Source organism: Pseudoliparis swirei, chromosome 1 (assembly GCF_029220125.1).
Source record: "Pseudoliparis swirei isolate HS2019 ecotype Mariana Trench chromosome 1, NWPU_hadal_v1, whole genome shotgun sequence".
Classification (NCBI taxonomy): domain Eukaryota; kingdom Metazoa; phylum Chordata; class Actinopteri; order Perciformes; family Liparidae; genus Pseudoliparis; species Pseudoliparis swirei.
The window spans coordinates 6,973,243-6,999,249 of record NC_079388.1 but is presented as its reverse complement, the minus strand read 5'-3'; the positions used below and the strand labels follow the sequence as shown (position 1 = coordinate 6,999,249).

The 26,007-nt window shown below is 46.1% G+C and overlaps 2 protein-coding genes across 5 annotated transcripts in view; one reads left to right on the top strand and one right to left on the bottom strand.

Moving 5' to 3' along the window:
* Positions 1-3,748, top strand: part of LOC130198936 (dolichyl-diphosphooligosaccharide--protein glycosyltransferase subunit STT3B) — a 66,066-nt gene extending 62,318 nt beyond the window's left edge. Inside the window, exons 13-17 of one of the 2 annotated variants that reach the window (XR_008834031.1) lie at positions 62-235; positions 1,165-1,278; positions 2,562-2,768; positions 3,334-3,537; positions 3,636-3,746. Coding sequence is in view for 1 of the 2 variants with exons in the window: in XM_056426028.1 (XP_056282003.1) it covers positions 62-235; positions 1,165-1,278; positions 2,562-2,768; positions 3,334-3,408 (570 nt within the window). In the remaining variant the exon portion in view is untranslated. Of the gene's footprint in view, positions 1-61; positions 236-1,164; positions 1,279-2,561; positions 2,769-3,333 lie in introns of both variants that reach the window. The other variant, XM_056426028.1, reaches the window with a different exon arrangement.
* A 2,903-nt stretch (positions 3,749-6,651) lies between these two features.
* The window catches only part of LOC130208558 (oxysterol-binding protein-related protein 10), a 61,595-nt gene continuing 42,239 nt past the window's right edge, over positions 6,652-26,007 (bottom strand). For all 3 annotated transcript variants that reach the window (XM_056441533.1, XM_056409743.1, XM_056411883.1), the window contains 7 exons: positions 25,010-25,140; positions 12,636-12,785; positions 11,994-12,498; positions 10,311-10,497; positions 9,232-9,414; positions 8,995-9,148; positions 6,652-8,130 (listed from right to left, as the gene is read on the bottom strand). In XM_056441533.1, coding sequence (XP_056297508.1) covers positions 8,086-8,130; positions 8,995-9,148; positions 9,232-9,414; positions 10,311-10,497; positions 11,994-12,498; positions 12,636-12,785; positions 25,010-25,140 — 1,355 coding nt within the window. In that variant the 3' untranslated portion in view covers positions 6,652-8,085. The remainder of the gene's footprint in view (positions 8,131-8,994; positions 9,149-9,231; positions 9,415-10,310; positions 10,498-11,993; positions 12,499-12,635; positions 12,786-25,009; positions 25,141-26,007) is intronic.

Genomic DNA, 26,007 nt, shown 5'->3' with positions numbered 1-26,007 from the left:
GACGCAACCGAGGAAACTCCGATTTAAGTACGACTTGTCATTCCGCCCGGCTTGTCTCCAGGTGGGGAAAGCCATGTCTTCCAACGAGAGCGCCGCCTACACCATCATGAGGTCTCTGGATGTGGACTACGTGCTGATTATCTTCGGAGGAGTAATCGGCTACTCGGGAGACGACATAAACAAGTTCCTGTGGATGGTGAGGATCGCCGAGGGAGAGCACCCAAAGGACATCAGGGTAAGTGAGAGCTTCCTGTCACTGCAGCTATTCTCCAAGAAATGTCTTGCAGCACTGAAATCAATGTCTCCACTTCACTCGACCTGGACGCACACTTTCCCAATGAAGATGTCCTGACTGGCCAAACGGCATGTTGCTTGATTGATGTTCTATTAATGCGTTGGCACACGTGCGCCACCTCCAGCCTGTTTTCATTTGTCACAATCTACGCTCATGTCCTTGACATGTTGGTGCTCCCCACTGTCAGCTGGACTCAGGATAACGTGGCTGTCGTAGCCGAGGTGTGTTAGCCGGACTCCTGAAGTCTTTCTCGTGCACCAAGAAGTAAAAAGCTGATCAGAAACACACACGGTCAACAATGTGTGTTCTCCAGGAGAAATCTAGCCAAGGAAGCAAAGTTTATCTAATGCTTTAACCCTGATTATATAACCAGGCTTCTTGATTGCTTTTAATAAATCTCACAGGAGCAAGTTGACTATGAACAGGGCACTTAAAGTGTTGTTTAACCGTCTGAGAAATACACTTATTTGCTTTCTTGATGAGAGTTGATAAGATTGATATCGCGCTCGCGTCTGTCAGGATAATGTGACGCTACAGTCGGTGAATGGTTCTCTGAGCTCGGTGGGAAAGGCTGGCATGGCTCTGAAGATCACGAATGACACCTTTAATTCATTCGTTTCACATGCTTTTGTTTGATGTATCATAAGTCGTTTTTTTAACTGTCGTGGGACAATAGTTTCAAAACAATGTTGTATTCATATTGGGGATTTAATGAATGCATTTTGATCCACCATGTGAGCGTCATCAATTAGTGACGTTGTCCCTTTAAAGTGTTCATATTTAGTCCAGTTAGTGAGTTCTTCTAAATTACTTCACCATCTTCTCCTTTTCTGGACCTCATCCTCCCATCATCTCATCCGTTTCTTTAGGAGAGCGACTACTTCACCCCTCAGGGAGAGTTCAGAGTGGATAAGGCCGGTTCACCGACTCTGCTCAACTGCCTCATGTACAAGATGTCCTACTACCGATTTGGTGAAATGCAGGTGAGGAAGAGACTCTTTTGCTCTGTGGCTTTTGCTCAAAACTTTACAACCGTGCAGGTCTTTGGTCATTTTGTCCTCTTGGTCAGGTCAAGGCTACAGGGAATACATACATACTCTAAATTATGAGTTCCAGCTTTGAGTTCTAGCTTTGGGCAAAGTAACGAGCGGCTGCACTCACCAAAGATGGCGGCTTTACCAGAGAATAACAAGCTGCTGCTGTCGCCACCAAAGGTGTAAATGTTCTTGCTCCTGCATCTTAAAAGCGCAGTCGGCTGACAGACAGGCGGAAGAGGACGAAGGAGATGCCTTGGGGAGTTCCTGAGGATCGGAGAAGAGGGTGGAGGGCAGAATATTTCTAATGTTCCACGGCTACTTCTGGCAGGTGGAGGAGATCAGAGGGATCCTTCTTGCCAGGTGCTTACATCCAGCTCAGCAGAGATGGGAGAATCAATGCAGCCGCCATGCGTAGACGGACACAGCCTCACAGCGCTGTCTGGGCGGGAGGGGGAGATGGAAGGAGGGAGGAAAGGGAGAGTAGGGAGGGTAGATTAGGTTTACGAAAACAGGATGTGACCAGTGGAAACGGGCTCAAATTACATCAGGGGGATAAGTTGAGGATGCAGTTTGCAGTGGCGAGTGAAGATTTAAGCATAATGCTGACACTGCATAATACAGAACAGAATCTAATGAAAAGAATCTCTAAAAACCAACCCTTTATTTTCTTTTTTCCTTGTCATTAGAGTATATAGTGTATTCATGCCGAGGGACTAAACTATTGTGACTAATAATATTTGAATACGTGCCGCTCATCTAATGCGAGCCTCGAGGCGTAGACGAGACGCCACGATGTCCTGCCGATGAGCACGTGGCTCACAAAGGGAGAGCGAGCGGAGTGCAGAGGGGATGAGGGCAGATCAAATGGAGGAAGGACGCAGTGAAGGAGTAGAATATTAATAACCGGAGATTGAATGGTTCATACATCGTTGCCAAAGGACAGACGCTGTGATCAAGGATCCATCAAACATTGATTTTTCTTTCATAATTTAGTTTGCCCGTGTCTCTGTCTGTTGAGTACGAAGTTTGAATTGCTTAACTTAGCATAACGACTGGGAACAAGTCAATGTCATTTATATAGAACAATATCACAAACTACACATTTGCCTGAGGATGCTTTTTTTAAATGTGTACAGCGCACGACACCCTTTATCTTTTTTTGGGATGAGGAGAAACCTCCAAACGAACCTCTCCGTGCTTTAACCGAGACGACCTTAAATGTCTCCCAGCTGGACTTCCGGACGCCTCCCGGCTTTGACCGAACTCGCAACGCCGAGATCGGCAACAAGGACATCAAGTTCAAGCACCTGGACGAGGCGTTCACCTCCGAGCACTGGCTGGTGAGGATCTACAAGGTCAAGAACCTGGACAACAGGGAGCCGCTGGACCACAAGCTGCGCAGCATCGTCCCCAAGCAGAAGTACACCTCCAAAAAGGTACCAGGGTGCCTCCTGTTTCATTGTTTTATATATATTCATATATAATACAGGATTTGTTTGGCCTTCCAGCTTCAGAAAGTTGTATTTATGCGTCGTGACGCTGCCTCGTAGGGAAGGTTTGTACCAGGTTTTATTCTCAGTTTAATGTTGGTCTTGAAGATAGAATTCCTGGGTTTTATATAAACAAAGACAAAAAACGTGTAGTATAATAAACAACATCAAAGTGACTGTACAAATACTTTGACTTAAATGACTATGATAATAAACTACTATTTATTGCCAATATACCAGAGTATATGCTCCAATGTCAATTTTAAGACTAATATCGTATGTCCGTACTTATTTCTCTACACATATTGTAGCTGTGGGGCTCTCAAAGCCCATTTCCGTGACATAAAATTCATCATATTTTAGTCATCATAGTCAAATGATTATACGTGTAGATTACATTTGCCAGAAGTGAAATGCAAGTTATTTAAATCCAATTATATCCTTTAAATTCAAGATGAAAGTCATTTTAGAGAATCCATTTATTTCATGTTTCTCCCGTCTCTGCCACCAGACCGCCAAGAGGAAGCGAGGACACATCAAGAACAAGCTCGTCCTGAGGAAAGGAAAGAAACTACAGAAAAAATAACGGCGGCGATGGACTCTTCTAGTGAAACAAACACCTGCGAAGAACCTCGAACAACCAATGAAGACGAACACCGGGGCCGTTTATCTGGCACTTGGTCTCACGCGCTTCTCATTAGAGCGCCCCCGTGTGGTGAGGAAGTGTCATATCTGGCTCGCTCCAGAACCGTTTTATCCTGAGGACCTTTGTCTTGCTTAATTTCTTTCATTTTCTTTCTTCCTGTTTTCTAGGTTTTTTTTATTTTTTACTTTCTACTTGAATGTGTGGCGAGGCGTAGGGCTGCTCTGCTTGGTTCATTGTCGATTAATATTTGTGGTATGTTTAATGAAATGCTTATCAGTGTGGGGATCGGGGGGTGAGGAGGTGAAGGGGGCGGGAGGGGGGAAGCGAGTGTAGACTAGGAACATTTGCACCAAAGACCCATCGACCTTGCTCCAAGGCACATGTGAACTCCTGAGAGCGAGGCTGAGGACTTGTTCCTGACGCGTGTACAGAGGACCGTATGCGGTATGGAGGAACGCCACCGTCTAGCCACGCCCATCTGTTAAATTAACCTTTTTATCATCATCCTCTCCTTTATGTCTGCCTTGCTCCCTGACCTTCTTTTTCAACAAAATTCTTAAAAAACAAATTGGCCTAATATGTAAATATGCTATGTAAAGAATAAGTCTAAAAAGGATGATAATATATTGGTTTATTGTGGTGTTTTTTAATATGCAGTTGTCAGTTCTCTTTAATTTCTTTATGTGATTGTTTTGTTACTTTTTTTTTTTGTATGGCAGCAAATGGATCAGTGAATGCAATAATTCTTGTACAGAGGGGGCTTGAGATTTTGTTGGAAGTATGAATGAGTTTTTACAATGCCCCGCCCCCTTTCATAAATTGCATAGATTGTACATTTCTGCTGCTCGGGATTTAAAGACAGCAAAGCAAGCAAAGGTGTGTAAAGAGTAGGGATGATATAGTCCTCCCTTCCTGCAGGGGGCGCTCTAGTTCAGTGTGCAGAGCCTAGCACCTCCATACCACGTGACCGCTCCCTCAGCTCCCTGTTCACATCATCGTGCGTCGGGAGCTTCGACCAGAAGGTCGCTTTGCCAAGGGGCGGTTGTCTAGACAACCGAGGGACTGACGGGTGAACTGTGAAGGGGGGGGCAGTTGGTACTCAAGCACTGAGACTAGATGAGGCCACTGAGGGGAGGAAAAGTAGAAACTTCCATCCTCGTCTGAGACGACGGGGGACCAACGGCCATCTTCAATGTGAGAGCTGTGTCCTGAGTCCATGCAGCGTCAGGACTTCAGAGAGTCGGCTGAGACTTGACCCCCAGCCTCAAATACCTCAGGAGGACGGCCCCGTGCATTACTATTTTCATTTTTACAATTAGTTGTTTCACTGTCAGTTTCTTCGAGCCCAAAGTTAGTCCTCAAACTGTTGTTTTGCCTGCTAAATATAATATTTACACTGTTAAAGAAAACAGTGAAGCAGCTCGAGTGTTGTTGCTCAGAACGGTTACATGGCACCATCCTGGATCCTACATTTCCCATGATGCACCCCAGTAGAATCTCGTCACTGGACCCTCCATATCTGGTCAACGCCCACGTCTACATGAATGCTCATCACTGATGTTCTGGGCGGTGTCTCTGTCGTGTAAAGATGGGGCGGACTGGCTCCTCTTTAACTTTGTCCCTCGACTCATAATTTCAACTCTAAGCGTTCTAGATGTGGCCATGGATAGGAAACTACTTTAAAAGCGAACACTCTAATGTAGTGTATTCTTGATCATATTAGTTTACACCGGCGTAGGAATGCAAACTATTATTTATGTTGGTTTATAAAATATCACATAGGAGAAATAAGTCAAAAAATGTTCCGGCCGCTCCAAGTTGAGACAAACATCTGATATTTAGTTTCATAGAGAAGATGAATAGCAAATATATTCATATCAAGCTATTTTTTGCTTTGAAAAATAGCAAATCAACTATTAAAATGTAATAATTAAAGTTGACTAATGGTTCATTTGCATCAATTCATCCAATAGTTCCAGGTGGAGGAGCTCTATGCATTTGGGACACAGCTCCGGGGAGCCGTGACCTTTGACCTCTGTTCTACGGGCACTGCACTGTTCTTGGTGCCTCGGGGTCCTCCAGATGTTCTGGACCCTGAAGGCGGTTCTGTACGTGCACGCTTCAGTAACTTTTGTTTAGTTTTTTATACAGTAAGTGACGCATCGACTACCGCGCCACAGCCGTACTCCGCCACCTCTCACAACAGGGACTCTTCCTTCTGTCGCCCGTTTGTTTTCTTTACTTACAAACATAACTGAACTGCTTTCTGTCTTTTCTTTGATCTTCTCTGAAACTTGTCACCGCTTCAGAGATGCCACGTCGTTGTTCAGTCACACATACGCCTACAGCCGAGTCCCGGCCTTCTGATTCGTCATTGGTCAGGAGAGGGGACGGTTCAGGCCGAGCCTTAATGTGTGTGTGTGTTGCCCGCTTACCTTTTCATTGTGTGTGTGTGTTAGGAGCGGCGGGGCGGTTCCTTCCTCTACGAAGCGCTACTTGTTTCTTCGTAGCCCAGTGTAACACCGTTTTCAGTTTGACGAAATCCCTCCCTCACCTTCAAAGTTTACATTTCTACATTGTTCTGTTCGGCCATCTTTAAATATACACTTCAATGAAAACGTGTGTGTGAGTTGTCCTTTTCTTTAAACACCGAGTACAGGCGGTGTGTTGATATTCAGCCAGAATGAACCACTTGGTGGCAGCATGAGCCCGCGGAGGAAGACGAGCAGCAGCGCGGATGAAGGACACGAGGTGGAGTCCCATGCGGCTGCATCCTGGTTGGATGAAGTCCAGCTTCCTTCAAACTGGTTTTAACAGCTGAATGAGGGCAATAACAAATATATATATTTAGGGAAATCTTTACCAAAGGTCTCCAGGCGGCTGCTCCGTGTGAAGGCCGAGCTCGCAGCCCGTCGGTCCGCTGCTCCACCTGAGCTCAGGCGTTTGGATGCTGATGTTGTCATGGTAACGTGCCCATACATCCGCCGTAGCGTTTATCTTGTTGGCGCATCCGAACCAAACTGCTCGTGTTGAGACGTTAGATGTAACGCGTTATAATGCCGTCTTTAAGGCCTTCACGGTCCTGAGAGTGACTGCTTATTCTCCGTGTCGGGAGCACTTTAATCGGAGCAAACAGACGCTTTGGACGATGTTCTGAAGACGCAACGGACGACATGAGACGTGTTTGATTAGCAAAAGATAGAAGGTCTTTATTCACGGCCACTCCCTCCGTCATCCTCAGTCACTCCACCTCAGGGAGGAGGGATTCTTTTGGCTACGTCATTTAAAAAAAGACGTTAGTTTCCTGTCGGTCATCGAACATTATTTCTAAACGGTTGCGGGTTCGTTCTCCACCGTCATGACACACGCTACAAATAGGCATCTGGTAAATTCACCTGGCTTTTGAATACTAATACTGTTGAAAATGTAACAACGAAACGCAAAGCAGTGACATATTTATGGGGGGGGGGGGATAAAAGGCATAAATGTTAGAAGAACAAGTGATTAGAAAGGCTCTTCAGCTTTGAGGTTGAGCCCGTGGTTTGTCGAGCATGAACACTGCAGCGCCACAGTCGTACGACCCAAATGCATCGCCTCTTCTCTCCGGCCAGCGACGGTGTTTATTCTGCTAGATTACAGCCGCTCACCTTCACTCCCACTTCACCTCCGGCGAACTCCAGATGGGAGAGCGGGATCGTGTTCCCGCCTCGTCCACATTCATCACTACGGGAGGCACGCGCTGCCTGAATTGCACGAGTGCCATCTTGGAGGCACGGATAAAAATTACAAAAAGATGAGGACCTCTGAGCGTTGTGCAACAAAAAAACCAGAGTTTTCTTTTGTGGGACAAAACGGCTCGAGGAGCTGAATAAGAGGTAGTAATGGAAGGAGTGTGACGTGTAATGCTTTAGACGGAGCCACGTGGCTAAATAAAAGCACAAGAGGGAAAAGAATACCATTACAATGTGCCCAGATACATTCATAATGCAGACAAAACAATCAGGACCTTTAAGTTCTAGTAAATCATTGTAACGTACTGAATAATAATATAGGAACGCATTCTAACGCTTGACGTCATTTTAAATATTTGTAGTGTTCTTACTTCCTGTAAAGCTCTGATAGAAACCACACTGATTGGCAAGAGCCTTAAATACAAATGATGTAAGTTATTTCTATGGTAAAAGTGCTTTATAAACCACTTCTGGCTACAGTCATGTTCACACATTCTAACGCCGCTTTACAAACTAAAAGCTTGGAACCAAATGTTGACGATGTCTGAGGAAACTTATCGATTATATGAAAGGAAACAAACTCAAAGTAAAACACCGGTGGCGAACTTCGTTACAGTGCGTGTGCAAAAAAGGCCTTGGCAAGGTGAAAAATAGAAATACTCTTCACTTTATATAAAAATGTACTTCTGTCCCCAGAGCTGCCACCACCACCTTGGTCCTGAGGGCGGAGGTCGCTTTGGCACCGTGAGCGTCTCTTGTGAGTCTGGAGCTTCGGCCCGGAGGTCTCCGGAGGACTCGGCTCCTTTTTGCCTGACCTCTGACCTCGGTGAGGAGAGGAGGGATCGCTCTCCGTTATCGTCCATCAGAAGAGAGCGGCGCTCTGCCGTCAGGTGGACTTCCACAGCGGGCTGTTGTAGATCCAACTGTCGCCCTGTGGAGACGCGTACGGGAGCCATTAGAAAACAACCCTGTGAGGATGAGGACCGAGACCTAAATCACTACCTCCCTCAGAGATACTCTAGTGAGTTAAAATGTGAAAACTAATTAAGAAAACACCCAAATATATTATATTTATTTTTCTGGACACTTTAACCTGCTGGAAATTCCCTTTAGTCACTGCCTTGTCTATATAATTTGTTTCCTCTGTATATTTTGTATTTGTATTTAGTATTGTTGTGTTTTGTTATATTTTTATCATTTATTTGTATTAATGCTCTAATGTGCACCTGCTGCTGTGATCCTGAAATGTCCCCACTGTGGGACTAATAAAGGATTATCTTACGTTAAATCCAGAAACGCGCTGTGACCACAACAGAAGCCGTCTCCATGGGAACCCAAACAGTGATTTGTACTTCATATAAACCTGCCAGTTCAAATAACCTGCCCCGATACACCTATAGACCGTTAACATGGCGTTCTCTTGTCTCGCCATTAATAAAGTTACGTTACTTTCCCAACCCGGAAACTATGTGACTTCTGTCATAAGAGAACGAGTCGGTACACATTTAACAAAAATATCCATATATATTTTAAACCATTAACTATTTTCTATTTGTCATCGTGACTCGGAGTAGATTCTGACTGTTTAGCTGCTCTTAAAACGTACATTTTAAAGGGTTTAACTGTAATAATTCATCATGTGGTCACAATGATAAACATGTTGGATGGTCACGATGGAGACATGTCAGCCACCATGGGGCACCTCCCAGTACATGGGCGGTGGTTGTGGACACGGGCCTCCAGTGTTAAGTGACCGGCCCTCTGTCCCAGCGTGGCTCTACCGCCCCTCCTCTACCTCTTTAGTGAAGTATTTGGGCGTCCAGGGCTCGCCGTCCGCCGCCCGCTGCCTCTCCTCGCCTCTCTGGCGCTCCTCCAGTCGGTGTTTGTGCTCCGTGGCGTCGTCGATGTTGCCTTCCTTCAGCGACTTGGTGACGTGTTGCCATAACCGCCTGCAGGCAACGCAAACACACGGTCAACGGCGTGCACGATGAAGAGCGTGGCGTTGGGTTTGAGGGGGGGGGTGAGCCTTCACCTGGACTCCGTCCGGCCCTGTTTCTCCACGGGCCGCAGCTTCTTCCTGGTGACCGGCAGCTTGGCCGTGTCGATCACCTTGGTGTCGCCGCTGCTGTAGGTGAACTCCAGCGTGCCGTTCCACTCGCCCTGCGCCTTGCACACGACGGTGCTGGTGGGGTTGTGTTTGACCTCTGCCGTCACTCTGGAGGTCGTTACATTGTTACGACATACTTTACTGTTACAAGACATTAGACCTTTTTTTATGACAATTAATTACATGTGCATGGTATATATAGCTTTGTGGCATATTATCCACATGTTTAACATTTCTGTGAGAAATATGACTTGTATATAAGGGTTTTTGCAACTTACACACCATTATTTTTCCCTTTTCTCGACATGTTTCGCTCCAATTTTTTTGACAGACTATACTGTGACTATTTAAATGACTTCTTCGATACACTGACTTACATCAACATCTAACTTTTTTTTAAATGCCATATATACATTGACTTATTTCGATATATATCATTTTCGACATGACCTTGGTCAAGAAAAACAAATCTCGTTTTATGAGTTTGTCTTTGTACGATGAGGATTCAAAAACATGACATTAACGCTAAAATTACATATGGGTGACAATGTTATTAAAGTACAATTTACTGTATATGGTTGGATAACATGGATGGGTGATTGCAAAACCGTAAAGGCTTTAAAATCCAATTAAAAGGACTGTCAAAAGAAGTGGAGCTAATAATAGTGATAACAATAACAATGTAATATAGACATGATTATTCTTCCTCAGACATGCTGATCTGGGGAAAATACATTCTCAACCCCCAACATTTATTATTACTCATTTTCCATCTCAAAGAAGAAAAGGTGGTAAGATGAGGGCTCGATTCCCAGCAAAGAATCATGATCTTTTTAATAAAAATAACGTTTTAAAACACTTTGGTCATGCTACTCATATTTTCTTAAGCATGTGAATGCAGTAGCCCAGTACTATACCATGACACTGTTACGCTCTTTCCGACACTGTCCCGTGACACATTTATCATTTCTTTTTCAGCGTGCGACAGGCAGGAAAACGCTCACCTGTGCACCTTCCCTCCGTAGAACGGCTTGGTGTGGAAGGTGACGCTGGCGGAGTAGCCGCTCTTGACACAGTTGATGGAGACTTTGCCCCCCAGCTCCACCCAGGGCACAGTGAGGATGGAGCGGGCGTAGGCGCAGGGCAGCGTGAAGACGTACTCCTCGTCGTGCTCCAGGAGGCTGAGTACCCCTAGGAGGAGAGAGGAGGAAGAAGGATGGGTTAAAGTCTTCAGTGGGGACACAAATAACAGAAAGAAACAAGACAAGGGAGATACCATCTTCTCATTTTGGCAAAAGATATTAAGAAAAACTGTTTCTTAGAAAAAAATACAATTTCGAACAGATTCCTACCAAAGGGATGTCAAGCCAGCACATGTCCTCTTTCTCTTAAGTATAATACAATGTTGGTGTATTTACATGTCTGGGGCTGATATTCCCCATGTTGTGATTGGTTAAGCTGGAGTTGGGATTTCCATGTTGTTGTTGTTGTGTATTTTATTCAGTCAATCATTGCAATACAATATTATTCTATATAATATACAAAACAGAAAGACTGAGAAGGTATAGGTAGAAGCAAAAAATGCTTCTATATTCCTATCCTAAATTATTATTATCAAATAAATCAGAAAATTAATATAAAATAAATTAAAAATAATATATATATGTATATATACATATATATATACGTATATATACATACATATCTATATATCATGGCAGCACGAGGCTAACCTAGCTTAGCACAAAGACTGGAAACAGTTAGCCTGGCTTTGCCCAAAGAGAACATAATCCCCCCACTAACACCTGTCAAGCTCACGTGTTAACACAGGTCATCAGAATTAGCTGGAAATGAACTATAAGCATGCCGTACTTTTGTCAGGTCCTGTCACTCGTTTTAAAGATTGGATAAAATAAATGAACAACAGCTACTTGTTCAAAGAAACATCCGCCTCATTTCATCCGCCTCCGATGTGTGGAGTCAATAACAATCGTTCTATCTTGAGACGCCAGACAGCTGATCCGAGTGTCCAGTGAGCCTGCGGTGGATAATCACCCTTCCTCACGGCACCACAGGCCGACCGGAGGAAGGTCACGCTCATCAGCACCCAGCTGCTCTGCCTCCGCTTCCCTTTCTGTCGCTGAATCACTGCCAATCAGTGAAGTCCGACGCGTTCGTGCAATCAGGAGAGCAGCCGTTGCAAAGAAAAGAAATTATATTCAGCAGTCCGTACTCCCTGGGTCGAGGGTCGCCGTGTTCCCTGAGAGGCGGCGGCGGCATCGGTCTCTGCACGTGGCGAAGAACTGCCGCGTCATTCCGACAGGCGCTCCGAGGTGCAGCAGAGCCTGAGAGCGCCGGGCCGTCCGACGGGATCAGTCTGCGGGTCCAGATTCAGTCGATCGGGCTCAAGGACTTCCTGCGTCTCGATCGCGAGGGTAGAGACCTCGTCGGGGCGCGCACCGGACACGAAAGGGGCTGTTGTCATGGCAACACGTTTGCAGATAATGTGTTTGTCCCGTTGCCTGACGTCTCACTTCTGGCCCTGCTCACGCCTCGGTTTGCATGATGTTTTTACGCTTCCCTCTTTGGCCGGGTTGAAAAATAAACGTTAAGAAGTTCAAACTAAAGTGAGTCATCAGGTGTAACCGTGTCACACACACGTGATGGTGCCGTGTGGATGAGCTCACCTTCTCCCACCATGGACACGCCGATGGACATCCCCATGAACTTGCTCTTGGTCCACACGTGGGCGTTGACGCATATGCTCTTCTCCCGGCACTCGCAGTAGAACCCGGACACCGGCGGGTGGTGGGACACCTGCTCGGCCACGAACCGCACCCTGTAGCACTCTCCCGGCGACTCGGCGGCGGCGGCCTGCTGCGCCGCGTTGGGGCCCCTGCTCGGCTCCCAAGAGGACCCCTGGTTGGATCTGACCGGAGGTTTGACTTTGTCCCGAGGAACTTCCCAGGAGCAGCGGAAGGTCTCGCCCAGCACGGGGTTGTAGGGCTTCTTGGCCACGGCCCCCTTCCGCCCCTCGTGGAAGGCGGTCAGGTAGTACTCCACGAAACGGACGATGCGGTCCTCGGCCGTGGCCCCCGCTGTGATGGACAGGAACACGTCGGGGTGGGCCATGAAGTTGGCGTACATCTCCAGCAGGGATCGCTTTTCCAAGATGAAGGTAGGCAGCACCACCTATGAAACCCAATTAGTTGAAGGGAAGCCATCAGGCTCAGAAAACAACATTCACATGTATTTGTGTTATTTTTACAAGTTTGTACGGTCTCTTTTTTGTTGTTGCTTTGATTTGAAAGCTGGTTTCGGCGCCGTACCCGCGTGAGGTCCATGCCCAGTTTGAGCTGGGAGAGCAGGTGGAGGATGATGCTCCGCTGGTCGTCCAGGACCCCCAGGTCCTCCTCTTCGTTATCCTCCGTGTCCGTCACCTCCTCAGTGGGGTTGATGTCCTCCAGCCCGCGCTGGTGCTATGAAAACAGGAAGAAAAATATAGAAAGTATCATTAGTTACGTCTTTTCCATCAAAAAGAAAAGGTGGAAAGGATTCACTGTATTCTCAGGGGTGAGCTGTAAATGCATTAACGTTTTAGAGGCAGCGAAATGAGAGTCTGCCGTTACATTCTGATATCAAAATCACAACTTTTAAATATCTATTCAAAAGCAAAAAAAAATATTTCTCTATACCAAGCTAAAACATTAAGACTTGATATATGAAGAGCCCCCAACAGGGGCTCTAGGACCCTCCCCAAGGAGCAGCAACACAAGTCTGAGGGGCTGTGAGATGATTAAACAATAAAACTGGAATTATTCTTTATTTTTAGACAAAAGGTTCAAACGACACAATCTAAGAGGTGAACGTGACACTGACGACTCAGGTAATGAGTGACCTGTGACGAGGAGCAAATAGGGAGCAAACTGCTTTAAAAAGAAAGAAAAAAACTAAATTCTGCATTTTTTTCCCTGCGATGCCTGTCACCTGAAAAGGTCAAGAGGAGGAAGAAGCGGCCATCAACGCCAACGAAAAGGTCACCCGCTCATTTAGAGGCCGACCCCGGACCGGTTACAGGAGCAACTCGTGAATACCAAAGGACACGTCCAGCGCTTCACTCCTCTGAGCACCCCGAGCGCCTCATGAGCCTTCAGCGCCAAACTACACGACGACTTTACGTGCGTTTTAATTGGGCTTCTTCAAAGAGAACAGACGTCTCGTCCTTTTGTTTGTTGCAGCATTCAACTGGGAATGAATCCAGCTGAGGATAAAGAAGAGCTGACGCCTTTGATGACTCGGGGACAGGAAGTGAGGAAGAACCAAAGGAAGCTGATTAAGAAAAGCTTAAATGAGGGAACTGAATCTGAACTGAAACTCTTGGCGTCATCATCATCATCATCGTCATCATCACATGCAGAGCGCAGAAGAAAAATAGATCTACAGGACCAGAGAGCCTCCCCGTCACCTGAATATTTCATGTCATGCAGGCATGCCAAAAGCTCCACACCCACCTCCACATCCTCCTCACTGAGCACACACACACACACACACACACACACAAGGGGAACATGCTTGAACACACACGTACAGGACTCCCTGGAGCTGGTTGGTTCTCGGAGCAGAGTGATATATATATATAGAAGTGAGAGAGGAGGGGAGGTGCCGTGGGGGGAGGCGTGTGATGATGTGGTTCTAACTAATTAAAGAGGCTCTCGGCAGCAACAGGAAATTATGACTGAAGAGCATCTCCGCGGAGACGTGTGGACTTAGTGGGTGTTATTAGTTAAGACTTCTTAATGCACTTTAACTTGTCCAGAGGTGGGTTGTAATAATTAATTCATGGCCTCGCAGTGGTTAAGGATGAGGACACAACACACAGGTTTCAGAACGAGTTGTGCTAGTGTTAGTTATTACTAAATTAAAGATGTTATTTGGTTGTGTGGTACTCTTTAGGAATATGCATCAATATATCCTCAACCTTATACGTCTGCATGCTCACATTCCTTATCTCGACTTGTTTCCGCCCTGTTGTGGCTGCAGGATGCTCTGGTTTGACTCGTTAAGGACGACGAGTGCTATGAAAAGTGACATGAATGTGAACATGTAATCGACTGTTTAAGAAATGCACTTTATAAATAGTTGGAAGTACAACTGATCTATAAAGCATTCATAAAATGTATCAACCAGTAGTAGCACAACCAGTCATAAAGTTGTGTCCATGAATTCAATAATCTCAGACAGACACCTGGTTCACGAGGGACTGGTGTGACACCTTTTACACAAATTAAAAACCTGTTTAGAAACTTTTGAGGATGCTGTAACAGTAAATATGTGGCACCAGCGTGAGTCCTGCTGGCGAACCGCGCCCATCATTTCAGAAGTCAACAAAGACTCAGTGTTAGAGGAAAACTCACACATGTGACCCCCCACAGACCACCAGACCACCATCACAGCATGCACCAACACCCACATCAGCTCGTAGACACTCACGCTGCCTCGCTGCGCGGCTGCCGGCTTGACGTGCATCACACCGGACCTCATCTCCAAAATGTTAAGATGGCCTCAGGTGAACACGAGCAGCGAGGGAGAAACCCAGCAAAAGGAGGGCAGACGTTAAAAGTTTCTGGCTCCACGAAGAGTTAAAGGAACTGCACACTTGGAGTCAAGTCCAATTAAAGAAGCCTCAGTGGAAAAGCTGTCAAAAAGAGAGCATCCTCTGAGGAGTGTGAAGCTCCGAGGGGCTCCGAGGGGCCACAAGGCGCTCTGATGGGCTCCGAGGGGCTCCGAGGGGCCCCGCAGACGAACAAACAAACGCTTTTCTTCCTCAAACTGAATTTGCTGAGTGAGCTGCCGTCTTGCCGGAGTCCCGGGGTCTCGTTAGAGAGAGACGAGCAATGTGGCCGAGCCGAGGTGGTGAGCTGCTGTGCGTGACTTGCAGAGAGAGAGAGAGAGAGAGAGTCTCTGCCCACCACCCACACTGAAAAACAGGGAGGAGAGAGAAGAAAGAGAGGAAAAAAAGCTCAGGGAAATTCCCAGTGACGTCCCCTCTCTCCCCCGGCCCCTCCCCCCTGCACGCTCCCATCATCCCTCCGCCGTGTTTCCCTTCAGCTCTTTCCAGTTTCACATCCTCCGCTCTCTCCTCCCTCCCTCTGACACGTCTTCGCATGCCTTCATCCCTTCTTCTACGCCTCCACCCTTTCCTGCCTGTTGTATCTAGTGTTTGGAGCACGTATATTTACATCATCTTGTTGAATGACTGCCGGTCTGGCAGTGGAGTCACAGGCATGTGACTGACTCTCCAACACACCCGCACTCCTCCGCCTCTCGCCTCCGGTTCTCTCTCTCTGCAGTCTTCTTTTTAATTGACTCCAATCTCATGTTTGATTCATTCCTCCTCTCTCCTCCTCCGCGCTGCCATTGTTTCTTCCATTCACCCCCTTCCCTCATCTCCTCATTCATGCCTTTTATTATTCTCATCACCATCATCACCATCATCATCATCTCTGCTTAACCGTCTCCTCTTCCAATGCACATTGCAGCCCTCTATCTCTCTGGCATGTTATCAGGGTGTGTGTGTGGCTGTGTGTGTGTGTGTGTGTGTGTGTGTGTGTGTGTGTGTGTGTGTGTGTGTGTGTGTGTGTGTGGCTGCGTGGGCTGAGTCTGCCCTCCACTTCAAAGACTCCTTTTTGAACAGGCTAAACTTTGAGGGCTTATCTCTTCATCCCCGACCATCATCGCTTCCTTCTCGACCCAGGGGGATAGAGTTGTTCCCTGAGACTCAATCCTACGAGATCCTTCCTCTCTGACTGAAGTGTCCTCTTTCTAGAGCTAGAACTTCCTTTGAGGTGTGTGTGTAAGCGCAGAGGGTCTCGCCGCTAAACTGCGAGTAAAATAAGTGCAAATCAAATGTTGTCTGTCTCGTAGATCGTAAATCGATTGGATGAGTTTCCACTTGACCCTGAACTCTGACGTCTTAAGGGCCCAGTGTCCCCAGAGAGACAGAGGTGGGGTCCAACAGCTTTTGGAAAACTCGGCCCATCACATCAATTATATATTGTTGAGAATTTTTTTAATAAAAAATAGAACCGATAGAGAAAATCTATGCAATTTAATGCTATGCTTATAGAATAAATACAATATATACTGTCATGTTAAATCCTGTTTATTTTGACACATTTTTGGCCAAGTTGCTGGTGCACAATGTATAATGTAAATAACAATTCAATACGTGTATATCTTTAGCATATATATGTATATATATTTTAGTGTTAAAAATGAGAACGCTATGTTTAAGGCATGTCTGATGTTGCCTAACTCATAAAAAAATGATGCATTCACTTAGAAACAGGCCTGTAGCAGCTGTTAACACATTATGTGCCGCCATTTTGATCCTGCAACCAGTTTAAAGTACCATAAAGACAGATTAAACCACTGTGTGAATATATTCTCTCATAATATAGTCAGGATCCAGAGTTTTTGTGTCTTGGTTTGTGTCTTATTTTGAAGTCCCTGTCATCTGTTTCCCTGCACTTCCTGATTGGTCCTGATTGTTTCCACCTGTGTGATTGCTAGCCCCGCCCTCATTGTGTCCACCTGTGTCTGGTTCCCCTGTGTCCAATCACCTGCACCTTGCCTGTGTATTTAAACCGCGTTTGTCTCATTCCCCAGTGTTAGTTCCTACCGTTTAGTTTGTGTTATATCTAGTTCATGTCTGACCTGTTTTCTGGAGAGGAATAAATCTTCTGCGGAAACGTTGTTGGCATTTGGGTCCAATCTCTCTCTCTGGCTACGACACCCTGACATATATTTCATAGGAAGTTAAAAAAGCTGAAATGTGGATTTTTCAAAGTTAAATAAGAGTTTTCCATTAACTGTAGACCTGTTTATAGCTATCGGTCATTTCCATGTCATGTATGAACACTTGCTGACATTTAGTCAAACAATCATTAAAGTCCTCCCACTGTCTGTGAGCTCAACTTATCCTTCAGTCAAGAATCCCTGCCTGGTGGAGCGAGATCCTTTAATACTGTGATGGCTTCACCGCTAAAGAAAGAGCCGTGTGTGTTGGTTGGAGCTCAGCTTCCTCTGGTAAATGCCAGGTGTGTTTTGAATGTTAACGTGCAGCGAGACACTGCAGCGCTTCCAGTTTGGCATTTATCACAAAGCTAAGTGCTATTTCTTCCTTGCATCTATTTCACAAGCCAGGAAATGAAACTGTTTACCAAAAACAGGCCTGCCGACTCCAGCGGGATGGAAAAGGGGAGGAGCTCCATTAACCAGGAGCGTTTCATTACGAGCAGGAGGTTGAGCAGGAGCACATTGTTTATCCAAAACGATGCTTTTTACCAACGTGAGGAGCCCAGTAGCAATTGTTTGTTAATTAGCAGCGTTAAAAGGCCTTAATGGTCATTAACGGACAGACGTCTGAACAGACTGCCCTCAAATTAGGAGACGAAACATGCAGAGAGCAGACACAACGCTGACCACCAGTGGGGGGTTAAAAGCTACATCAGCTGGTGGTGTTGTCAAATAGCAGAGCGACATCAGGGGTTTTACTATAAAGACAAAACCACCAGAAGAACATCTCAGACAGGCAACTGTCCCAAAACAGCGTCAGCTCGAAAGTGACAGAAGCGGTGAAACAACGTCTTTTCTCAACGTAGCGAGAACCAGGAATGGAAGAAGTCGGGGGGGAGGGGTGACCCAGATGCAACACGAGACACATCTGCCACGGATGAAGCGCGAGCTTGAGGAATGCACCGCTTGAGCGCTTATAAATGAGAAAAGCCCAAAGTTGCACTTCCCAAACCTCTCCCACTTTTTCAAAAAATAAAATGAGGCAAGTGCAGCTGTGGAGTTTCAGGGCCTCGCGTGTATATTCTAAGCAGCAGTTTCATCAGCACGTCATTTAATGAGAGGATATGAAAAACTGTCGGTGCAGACGGGGCGGTTCGTCACACACACACACACACATTGCATTTCGTAGTGTCCTGAGGCTAGTGTGAGTTAAAGGTGGAGCAATATAACTGCAAAACAATATCTCCACATGAATTATTCCAGCACACGAAGAGCAAAACAATAAGACGGTGCTGTTGTCTATTTTGAGCCTTCGTGCTATTCTCACATATTAAAGATGAACTCATCCGACAAGAGGTCGCCTTGTGGTCTGTTGTCCTTTATTCAAAATACAATATCATAGTTATGAAAGTCATCGAATAGCACTAAAGTATTCAATCAAAAATTTAAAAAAGCAGAAGTCTTATCTTATGTTCCTGAACCGTAATCACCGGCAGCTGAGTGGGCAAACCGCTCTTGTTGACCTTTGACCTTTAAATACGGACCTGGCGAGAAACGGCGTGCACACGCTCCGTCGCTGGCAGTCAGATCAGAAGTTTAGTTTTTACTGCTGTACGTCTTCCAAATTGGCAATTTACATTTTGTGAATCTACGTCTTAAACCGACATGCCAGCAGCAAAAGATATTCATATATTCCTATGCTTAATCTTCTGTCTGCAGCCCAATGAAGCTTTAAGAATTACCGACTCAGCAAAAATGGAAATCTCGACTGAACTGCTCTTTCTCTGACATGAAGTCGAACAAAGAATGAATCCAAACTCTCAGCATCAGATGTTTTTCCCTCCCAACTATGAGAGGATTCCTGAAAAACAAAAAGTCTTTCAACAGTAAAAAAGGGTTGAAGATCGTCTCGTCTCTCATGAGAGTGAGAGACAAAGGAGAAAGTATTTTCCAGGAGGCAAATGACTTTTCTTGTTCCATAATAACAACCCTGTGTTCAGTAACCGGCTGGATTACAGAGTCACGGGGTGATATCTCTCCCTCTGAGCTCAGATATGAGAACAGGCCGTTCTTTGATGTTTTCACTCTGGGACCGACGGGACCTTTACGCCTGTTAATGAGACTTAAGGCGCCAGCGTGTAATGACTTTGTATTACTCGGGCTGACTGTAGTGAACACATTTAGAAGCAAAAAGGAACCAAATTAATTTAGCTCCAATAAATGAGTTCATAAAAATGATTATTTCATAGTCCACACAGGCTAACCCACACATGCATTATTACACACTGGTGTCGCTGCCTGATTTATAAAGTAATAAAATGTGTCTTCATCTGTCTTCATGTGTAAATATTGCAGCGCAACAGCCTCACATGAACCAAGTCATGCAGAAGGAGAGCTGCGCCTCGGAGGACTCTGCTGCCCTCTGCTGGACACACGAAGAACCAAGAACTCAGAGATGAAGAAAGGGAAAAGAGTTGAATAATCAATCTTTTACAGGTCAACCTGGATATCAGAATCTAAAAGTACGCTACAGGCACAGCTTACGTGAAGTAAGATTTACTCTCCTACTTTTCTCTGTTAATACAGAACTGACTGAAGTTCCACCCATAACTTCCTGTTCTCCAGCAGTAGCTTATGTCCATATAACACAATATAATATGTGCAAAGCGAGTGAACTGTTGCATCAATGTTCCCACAGTCATGCTCAGTGCTCTCTCTCTCTCTCTCTCTCTCGCCGGCTGCATAGGGCTGAATATTAAACGCCCATGTGGCGCTTCATAATTCAAAACGGCAGACCTTTATTATTCTGGGGTAATTTTCTTCTTTGCACTCATCACTAATCGTGAGATCACGGGGTCGCGTGAGCAAACCGGCAAACATGATTAGAAACGGGAGATTTGTTCAGGGAGCGACCTTGAGCGTCACTGGAAATTGTGTCCATCATTTAAGGCGGGGGTGGGGGGGGTGACAATAAATACTGAACCAAAGACGAAACACTTCAATAAACACATTAATAATTCAGGCTCTTCCTCGTGTTTCTTCTGTCGGCTGCAAACCAGCACGTTTTGTGTTTACACACCAAACAACAACAGACAAGCTACACGCCCAAGATAAATGATCCTCCTGAGAACACATCCGACCCACGGCCTTCATCATCCAAACACCATCTTCAACTTGTAGGGCGTGTGATACCATCATCTTCATCGGAACATCTCAACCGTCTCGTCTCCGTCACGCCGAGACACGACTTCCAATCACTCTGCGTGACGGAGAGGAGGAGGAGGAGGAGGAGGAGGAGGAGGAATCTCATTATGAATAAAGGTCAAATGTAAAGATGCTCTTCCTCTCCTCAGTCTCTCTCCCTCTCCTCAGTCTCTCTCCCTCTCCTCAGTCTCTCTCCCCCTCTCCTCAGTCTCTCTCCCTCTCCTCAGTCTCTCTCCCTCTCCTCAGTCTCTCTCCCTCTCCTCAGTCTCTCTCCCTCTCCTCAGTCTCTCTCCCTCTCCTCAGTCTCTCTCTCCCTCTCCTCAGTCTCTCTCCCTCTCCTCAGTCTCTCTCTCCCTCTCCTCAGTCTCTCTCTCCCTCTCCTCAGTCTCTCTCCCTCTCCTCAGTCTCTCTCCCTCTCCTCAGTCTCTCCCCCTCTCCTCAGTCTCTCTCCCTCTCCTCAGTCTCTCCCCCTCTCCTCAGTCTCTCCCCCTCTCCTCAGTCTCTCTCCCTCTCCTCAGTCTCTCCCTCTCCTCAGTCTCTCCCTCTCCTCGGTCTCTCCCCTCTCCTCAGTCTCTCTCCCCCTCTCCTCAGTCTCACTCCCTCTCCTCAGTCTCTCCTCCTCTCCTCAGTCTCCCTCCCTCTCCTCAGTTTCTCCCCCTGTCCTCAGTCTCTCCCCCTCTCCTCTGTCTCTCCCTCTCCTCAGTCTCTCCTCTCCTCAGTCTCTCCCTCTCCTCAGTCTCTCCCCCTCTCCTCAGTCTCTCCCCTCTCCTCAGTCTCTCCCCCTCTCCTCAGTCTCTCTCCCTCTCCTCAGTCTGTCAGTGTGTGTTTGGGAAAGAAAGCCGCCATCACAGCAGCAAGCAGAACACTTTGTTTTAACCGCAGTGAACAAGCCGGTTCAGATGAAAACACTGAAGCAACATCCTCCTCCAGAGTTGATTCAGTGACTGAAGCGTGAGCAAACAGTCGGTGTCGGCTGCATGTGTTCAGCGTCTCTTGCGGTCGTAGTTCTTGCCGCTTGATGAATGTCCAATAGTCACACTCCTTTTCTCTGTGCCTCTGAAGCTGCTGAGTTCGTGCACAACAGGCAGCTGAGAGCAGCTTAACTTTAACCACTTTTTAGTTGAATGGAGTTATTCACTCCTCCATAGATCAGAGTTCAATCACTCGTTTTAATGAAAAATACAACAATTGTTTAGGTACATTGGAAAAATCTAGATATAAATTTCATTCGTCTCCCATAAAGTGTATTTTCTCCTAAATTTTATTTGCATTTTGAAAAAAAAAAAAGTTCTCATGGGGTGATGTCGATAAATAGAGATGAGGCACCATCCAACGAGTCATGAAGGATTAGTATTGAAAGTAAACTTTAGTTATGTTTATGTAAAGTGTTACGATGCATATCAGGTTGACGAGAGCAGCGGTGAGTGGACCAACGGCGTACAGTTGCGTGGACTCATTAACACAACCAACACATTGTCGCATGGCAGCGTTCTTTCCACTGTAAATATAAAGTGCAGCTTTAATGTTTTTGTTCAACTCCAGCCTGTGGGGGTAACAGCTTAATGAATGAAGCCGTATGCCTGCTGTGGTTAGTGGAGTGAAGCAGGAGGTGATGGAAACGTTTCCAGAAGGAATGCATAAGCAGGTCCTCATGTTCCCTGCATGTCTCTTACGCGGACGCATCAAATCAAATCCACTCAATTAAATCATGTAAATCCCAAATGGTCATTTATATAGCGTCCTCTCTGTCTTCTCCATGACTTGGCTTTCCTCATGACCGGAGCGCCGTATCCTCACGGCACACCGTGGGGGGGGTCGTACATGCAGATGGTTGAGCTCAATCCGACCGGCCAGAACGCTGAATGTCTTTAAAGGGGCCGAATCTCCATTATGAGCGGCCCTCCTAATTGAGTGAAGTATGTTGAACAGCTTGACGATTAGCTGCAATGGATCGACACTGCGCCCCCGCTTCACGCGCGTCAATATATAATGATCATTAACGTGACAGATCACATCTCTGCCTCCAGATTAGACCGCTGCCCGCGGTTACATCCCTCGCGGCGGGGTTTGGCAGGGTGCCGCTTCACTGCCCACATAAAGGGTCAAATGTCTCCCCCCCCCCACCCCCCGGCCCCCGTACCTCGTTTTGTGGTTAAGCGTAAACGAGAAGTCAGACCATTATGCGCGGGCGTGGCAGTAAATGCTTCCGAGATGACTCTTGCCCCCGTTAATCTTCATCTTGTTATTCAGGGCTGAGGATCCCACCCCGTCCTGCTCCGCCGTGTTTGAATAATGGGAGAGGAAGGATCCACGAAGGGTTCTGACGTCTGCAGGGGGTTTTACTTGTTGAATATTCTGTTGCTTTCTGTGTTTGTTTTACTGATGTGGACCGCAACGGGCGTTCAGCCGAGCTCGGTACCAAACCTCCCTGCTCAGCTCAAAGGGAACTGTCAACTACCCCGAGTGGTGCTCAAGCTCCTCCCCTTTTTCCCTGGATGAGAAAAGTGCCCTTTTTTCTGGAGACAAATGTTCTCTTCATTAATTAGTATTTAAGAATAAAAAATAATTTCTCTGTCATCAATTCCCTCCAAATGTGTTTTGATATCTGACGAGGATTTTTTTTAAATTAATTGTTTACATGAGTACCCTTTAGCCAATCAGAACGCTTGTACTGCCATGTAATAATTCATATTTATTCATAAGGAAAATGTAAGCTAGCTGTCTAATCCTGCCAAGAGGAGACGCATCATTAGTGTAATGCTGCTGATGTTTCAAATCTGTCAGAAAACATTTTTGGCGATGGGTGCCCTTTTTTGGGGGTTTGAGCACCTGCCCCCCAAAATGTCTGCGCACGTGCCTGACCACGGGTCTCCACTTCGCTACAAGAATAAAGAATATAGTCGTTTTATTTCAGTCGCGTGACATTTCCCTACAGGTGGAGGAGCGGTCGGTAAAATCAACGCGCATTCTGATTGTCGTAGTGTCACTTACACTTTCCTTTATTTGCAGAACAGCAACATAAACATAAATTAAACTCATACTAAGCATAAATTCCTCGCTTTGTCAAATGCTCTGAAATACTGTTCAGACATTCTTGCGTTCTTGAATGCGGTTGAAAAATAAGAAACCCTTCCGCTCTCTAGCCAAAACACACCTGGCTGTACTCAGGTGACACACACACGTAGCCAACACCCCCTGACGTCATCGCCGCATCTTCATCCTCATCATCAAAATCATATTAACAACCTGTCGGCCTGATCAACAATATATATAATAATATACGGCACTGACGGACCCAAATTCGTGCAATGGCTTCTGCAACAGGTATCCGAGGTACCGAATGAAGTGACGTCTGTTTAGTTGGCGGTTGTCTTCCAAATGGAGGTTTTACGTCTTCCTGGCAAAAAAAGGCCAACCTGACTAATTTGACATCTAGACTTTGGGGTCGTGGTTCTGACCTTTGCCCTTACTCTTGTTTATGGGATAACCAGCTGCTGTCTTCCCAACTCTGTCTTTATGTCTAACCCGATGCTGTAACCTTTGTGTTGATGGCCTTGTTTCTTTTGTGAAGCACTTCTGTATCAATAAAGTTACATAAATACCATGGAAATGCAAAAAAAACACCTCGCATTCACTGATGACGATACCTGCTGTAGCTGTTGCTGCTGTTAATTAGATGTAGGTTTAAGTAATTCATGTTTGCATGGTATCCATGGGAACCACATTACCAAAATCAAGCCAATATAAATTCTTTCCTTTGGGCTTTATTATCCTCTTAGACTATTAACCAGCTAAATCATGAAGATGTCTGCTTTCCTTCCGGGACATGAAGCAAAGCCCTCTCTGCCTCCTTCTTTTCTCTCACACACACACACACACACACACACACACACACACACACGTCAGTGTCACCTGGCCTCAATTTCCTGTGACTGACGCCGGGTGGTCCGGAGCGTCAGGCTCTCTGCAGCAGGGCAGGATTCATGAAGCCCCTCCTGGGATGGACTCACTTCCAGCTCTATACTGCGTGACCCACTTATTTGACAGCAGCTCTGTTAAAAAACCTTCAGAAGCGACGAGTGCTTCCCTTCATGGGCAACGAGGGCACGAGCGAGAGGGGGCGAAGAGGAAAGTGGGGCAGGAATCCAGAAAGCCCCGGCCTCCTCCTCTTCATCGCGAGCACAGATCTGGTTCTCAGTCCACGATTGAGCGCTCCATTTCATTCAGATCTTTCTTACCGCTTCAAAATGTAACTTAGCGTCATAAAAAGGAGCTGAAATGTCCACCGTGATGGAGAAGGTCCGTTATAAGACTTGTGAGAAACAAGGAATAATGTCCCGGTGGGAATAAATCCTCGTAGGCCCGTCGTGGTGAGACCTGAGACCATTTCAATGTCACGCCCCCCAGCTCAACTCCAGCCGGTGACCTTTCCCCTCACTGTGTTTCCCGTCTGTAGCCACACGGTCGTTATCCGATAGCAGCAAAACACCGGAAACAAGAGTTCCACGTCTTTGCCAGGCAAAATGCCGAAATATAAAATGTGTTTCTGAGCAACCATCCAAACCAACACCTCGAGCCCCATCAGCCATCAGCCACCGTTCGTAACTCATCGAAAACAAACTCTCCCAGCTAGAAAATCGCACAAGAAAGTTTCAGATCTCGACAAGTGGGGAGGGGCCAGGTGGTATTCGATGTTTCTCACCTCAGCACCAGGGGACAGGCTCCTCCTCCTGAAGGCCGGCGAGGGCTCGGCTGAGCGTAGCGGAGTCAGACCTCCGTTCTTCAACTGCTCCCCTGACGGCGACTTTGGTACAGTCCACACAGGAACACCATCTGAAAAGCGACACGGTTCTAGTTAACAACAAAGTTCACACCGGTGGGCTTTACTTCACCTCCTACTGTTGATGTGTGTGAATTAATGCCTGATTTTGAGAGTAAGAAAGAAAGAGGGACTAGAGAGACACCTCTATCTTCATTTCTGACATTCAATAATAAGGTTGTCATGAAGGACACTGGACGGTGTGTTATTACCTTCGCATTGAAAATGCGGAAGGTAATGTTTTGATCGCCGTGTATTTATTTAGTTATTTGTATGCGTGTTATTTGCATAACACAAAAAGTATTAAACCGAATCGCATGAAATTTGGTGGGATGATTGGTTATTATCCGGGGACCAGTTGATTAGATGTTGGGATCAATTGGGTCAAAGTCAGGAAAAGGTCAAAATCTTCTTTTTACCATAGCACGGTCAATTTGTATCCAATTGGCATGCAACTAATGCCAAAATGTTCATAATTCAATGCCCAATCTTGTGATATGTGAAGGTATGCGCTCTACCAAGTGCCCATTCTAGTTGATTGATGTTTCTGATTGAGAGCATCAGGATATTGTTTGTGTGTGTGTGACTGTCGTGTCAGACGCACATAAATGATCCGTCATTTTGGACTGAGCAACAAGCAAGAAAATGTTCTGCAGAAATATCATATCATACATCTAAATCCTGCACAGTCCGTCTCGTGCTGTAACTGAGCCTTGAAACAACTTAAGTTGTTACAAGAGGAAGTAAAGTCTTAAACTATTTGTTTTACTTAAGCTGCGGTGTGTACGATCTGGCTACACGCTCCAAACTAACAGGGCGCAGCATTTCACCTTCACGGTACAAGCCACACACGGTCATCTGTCACCGCCACGTTTTAATCT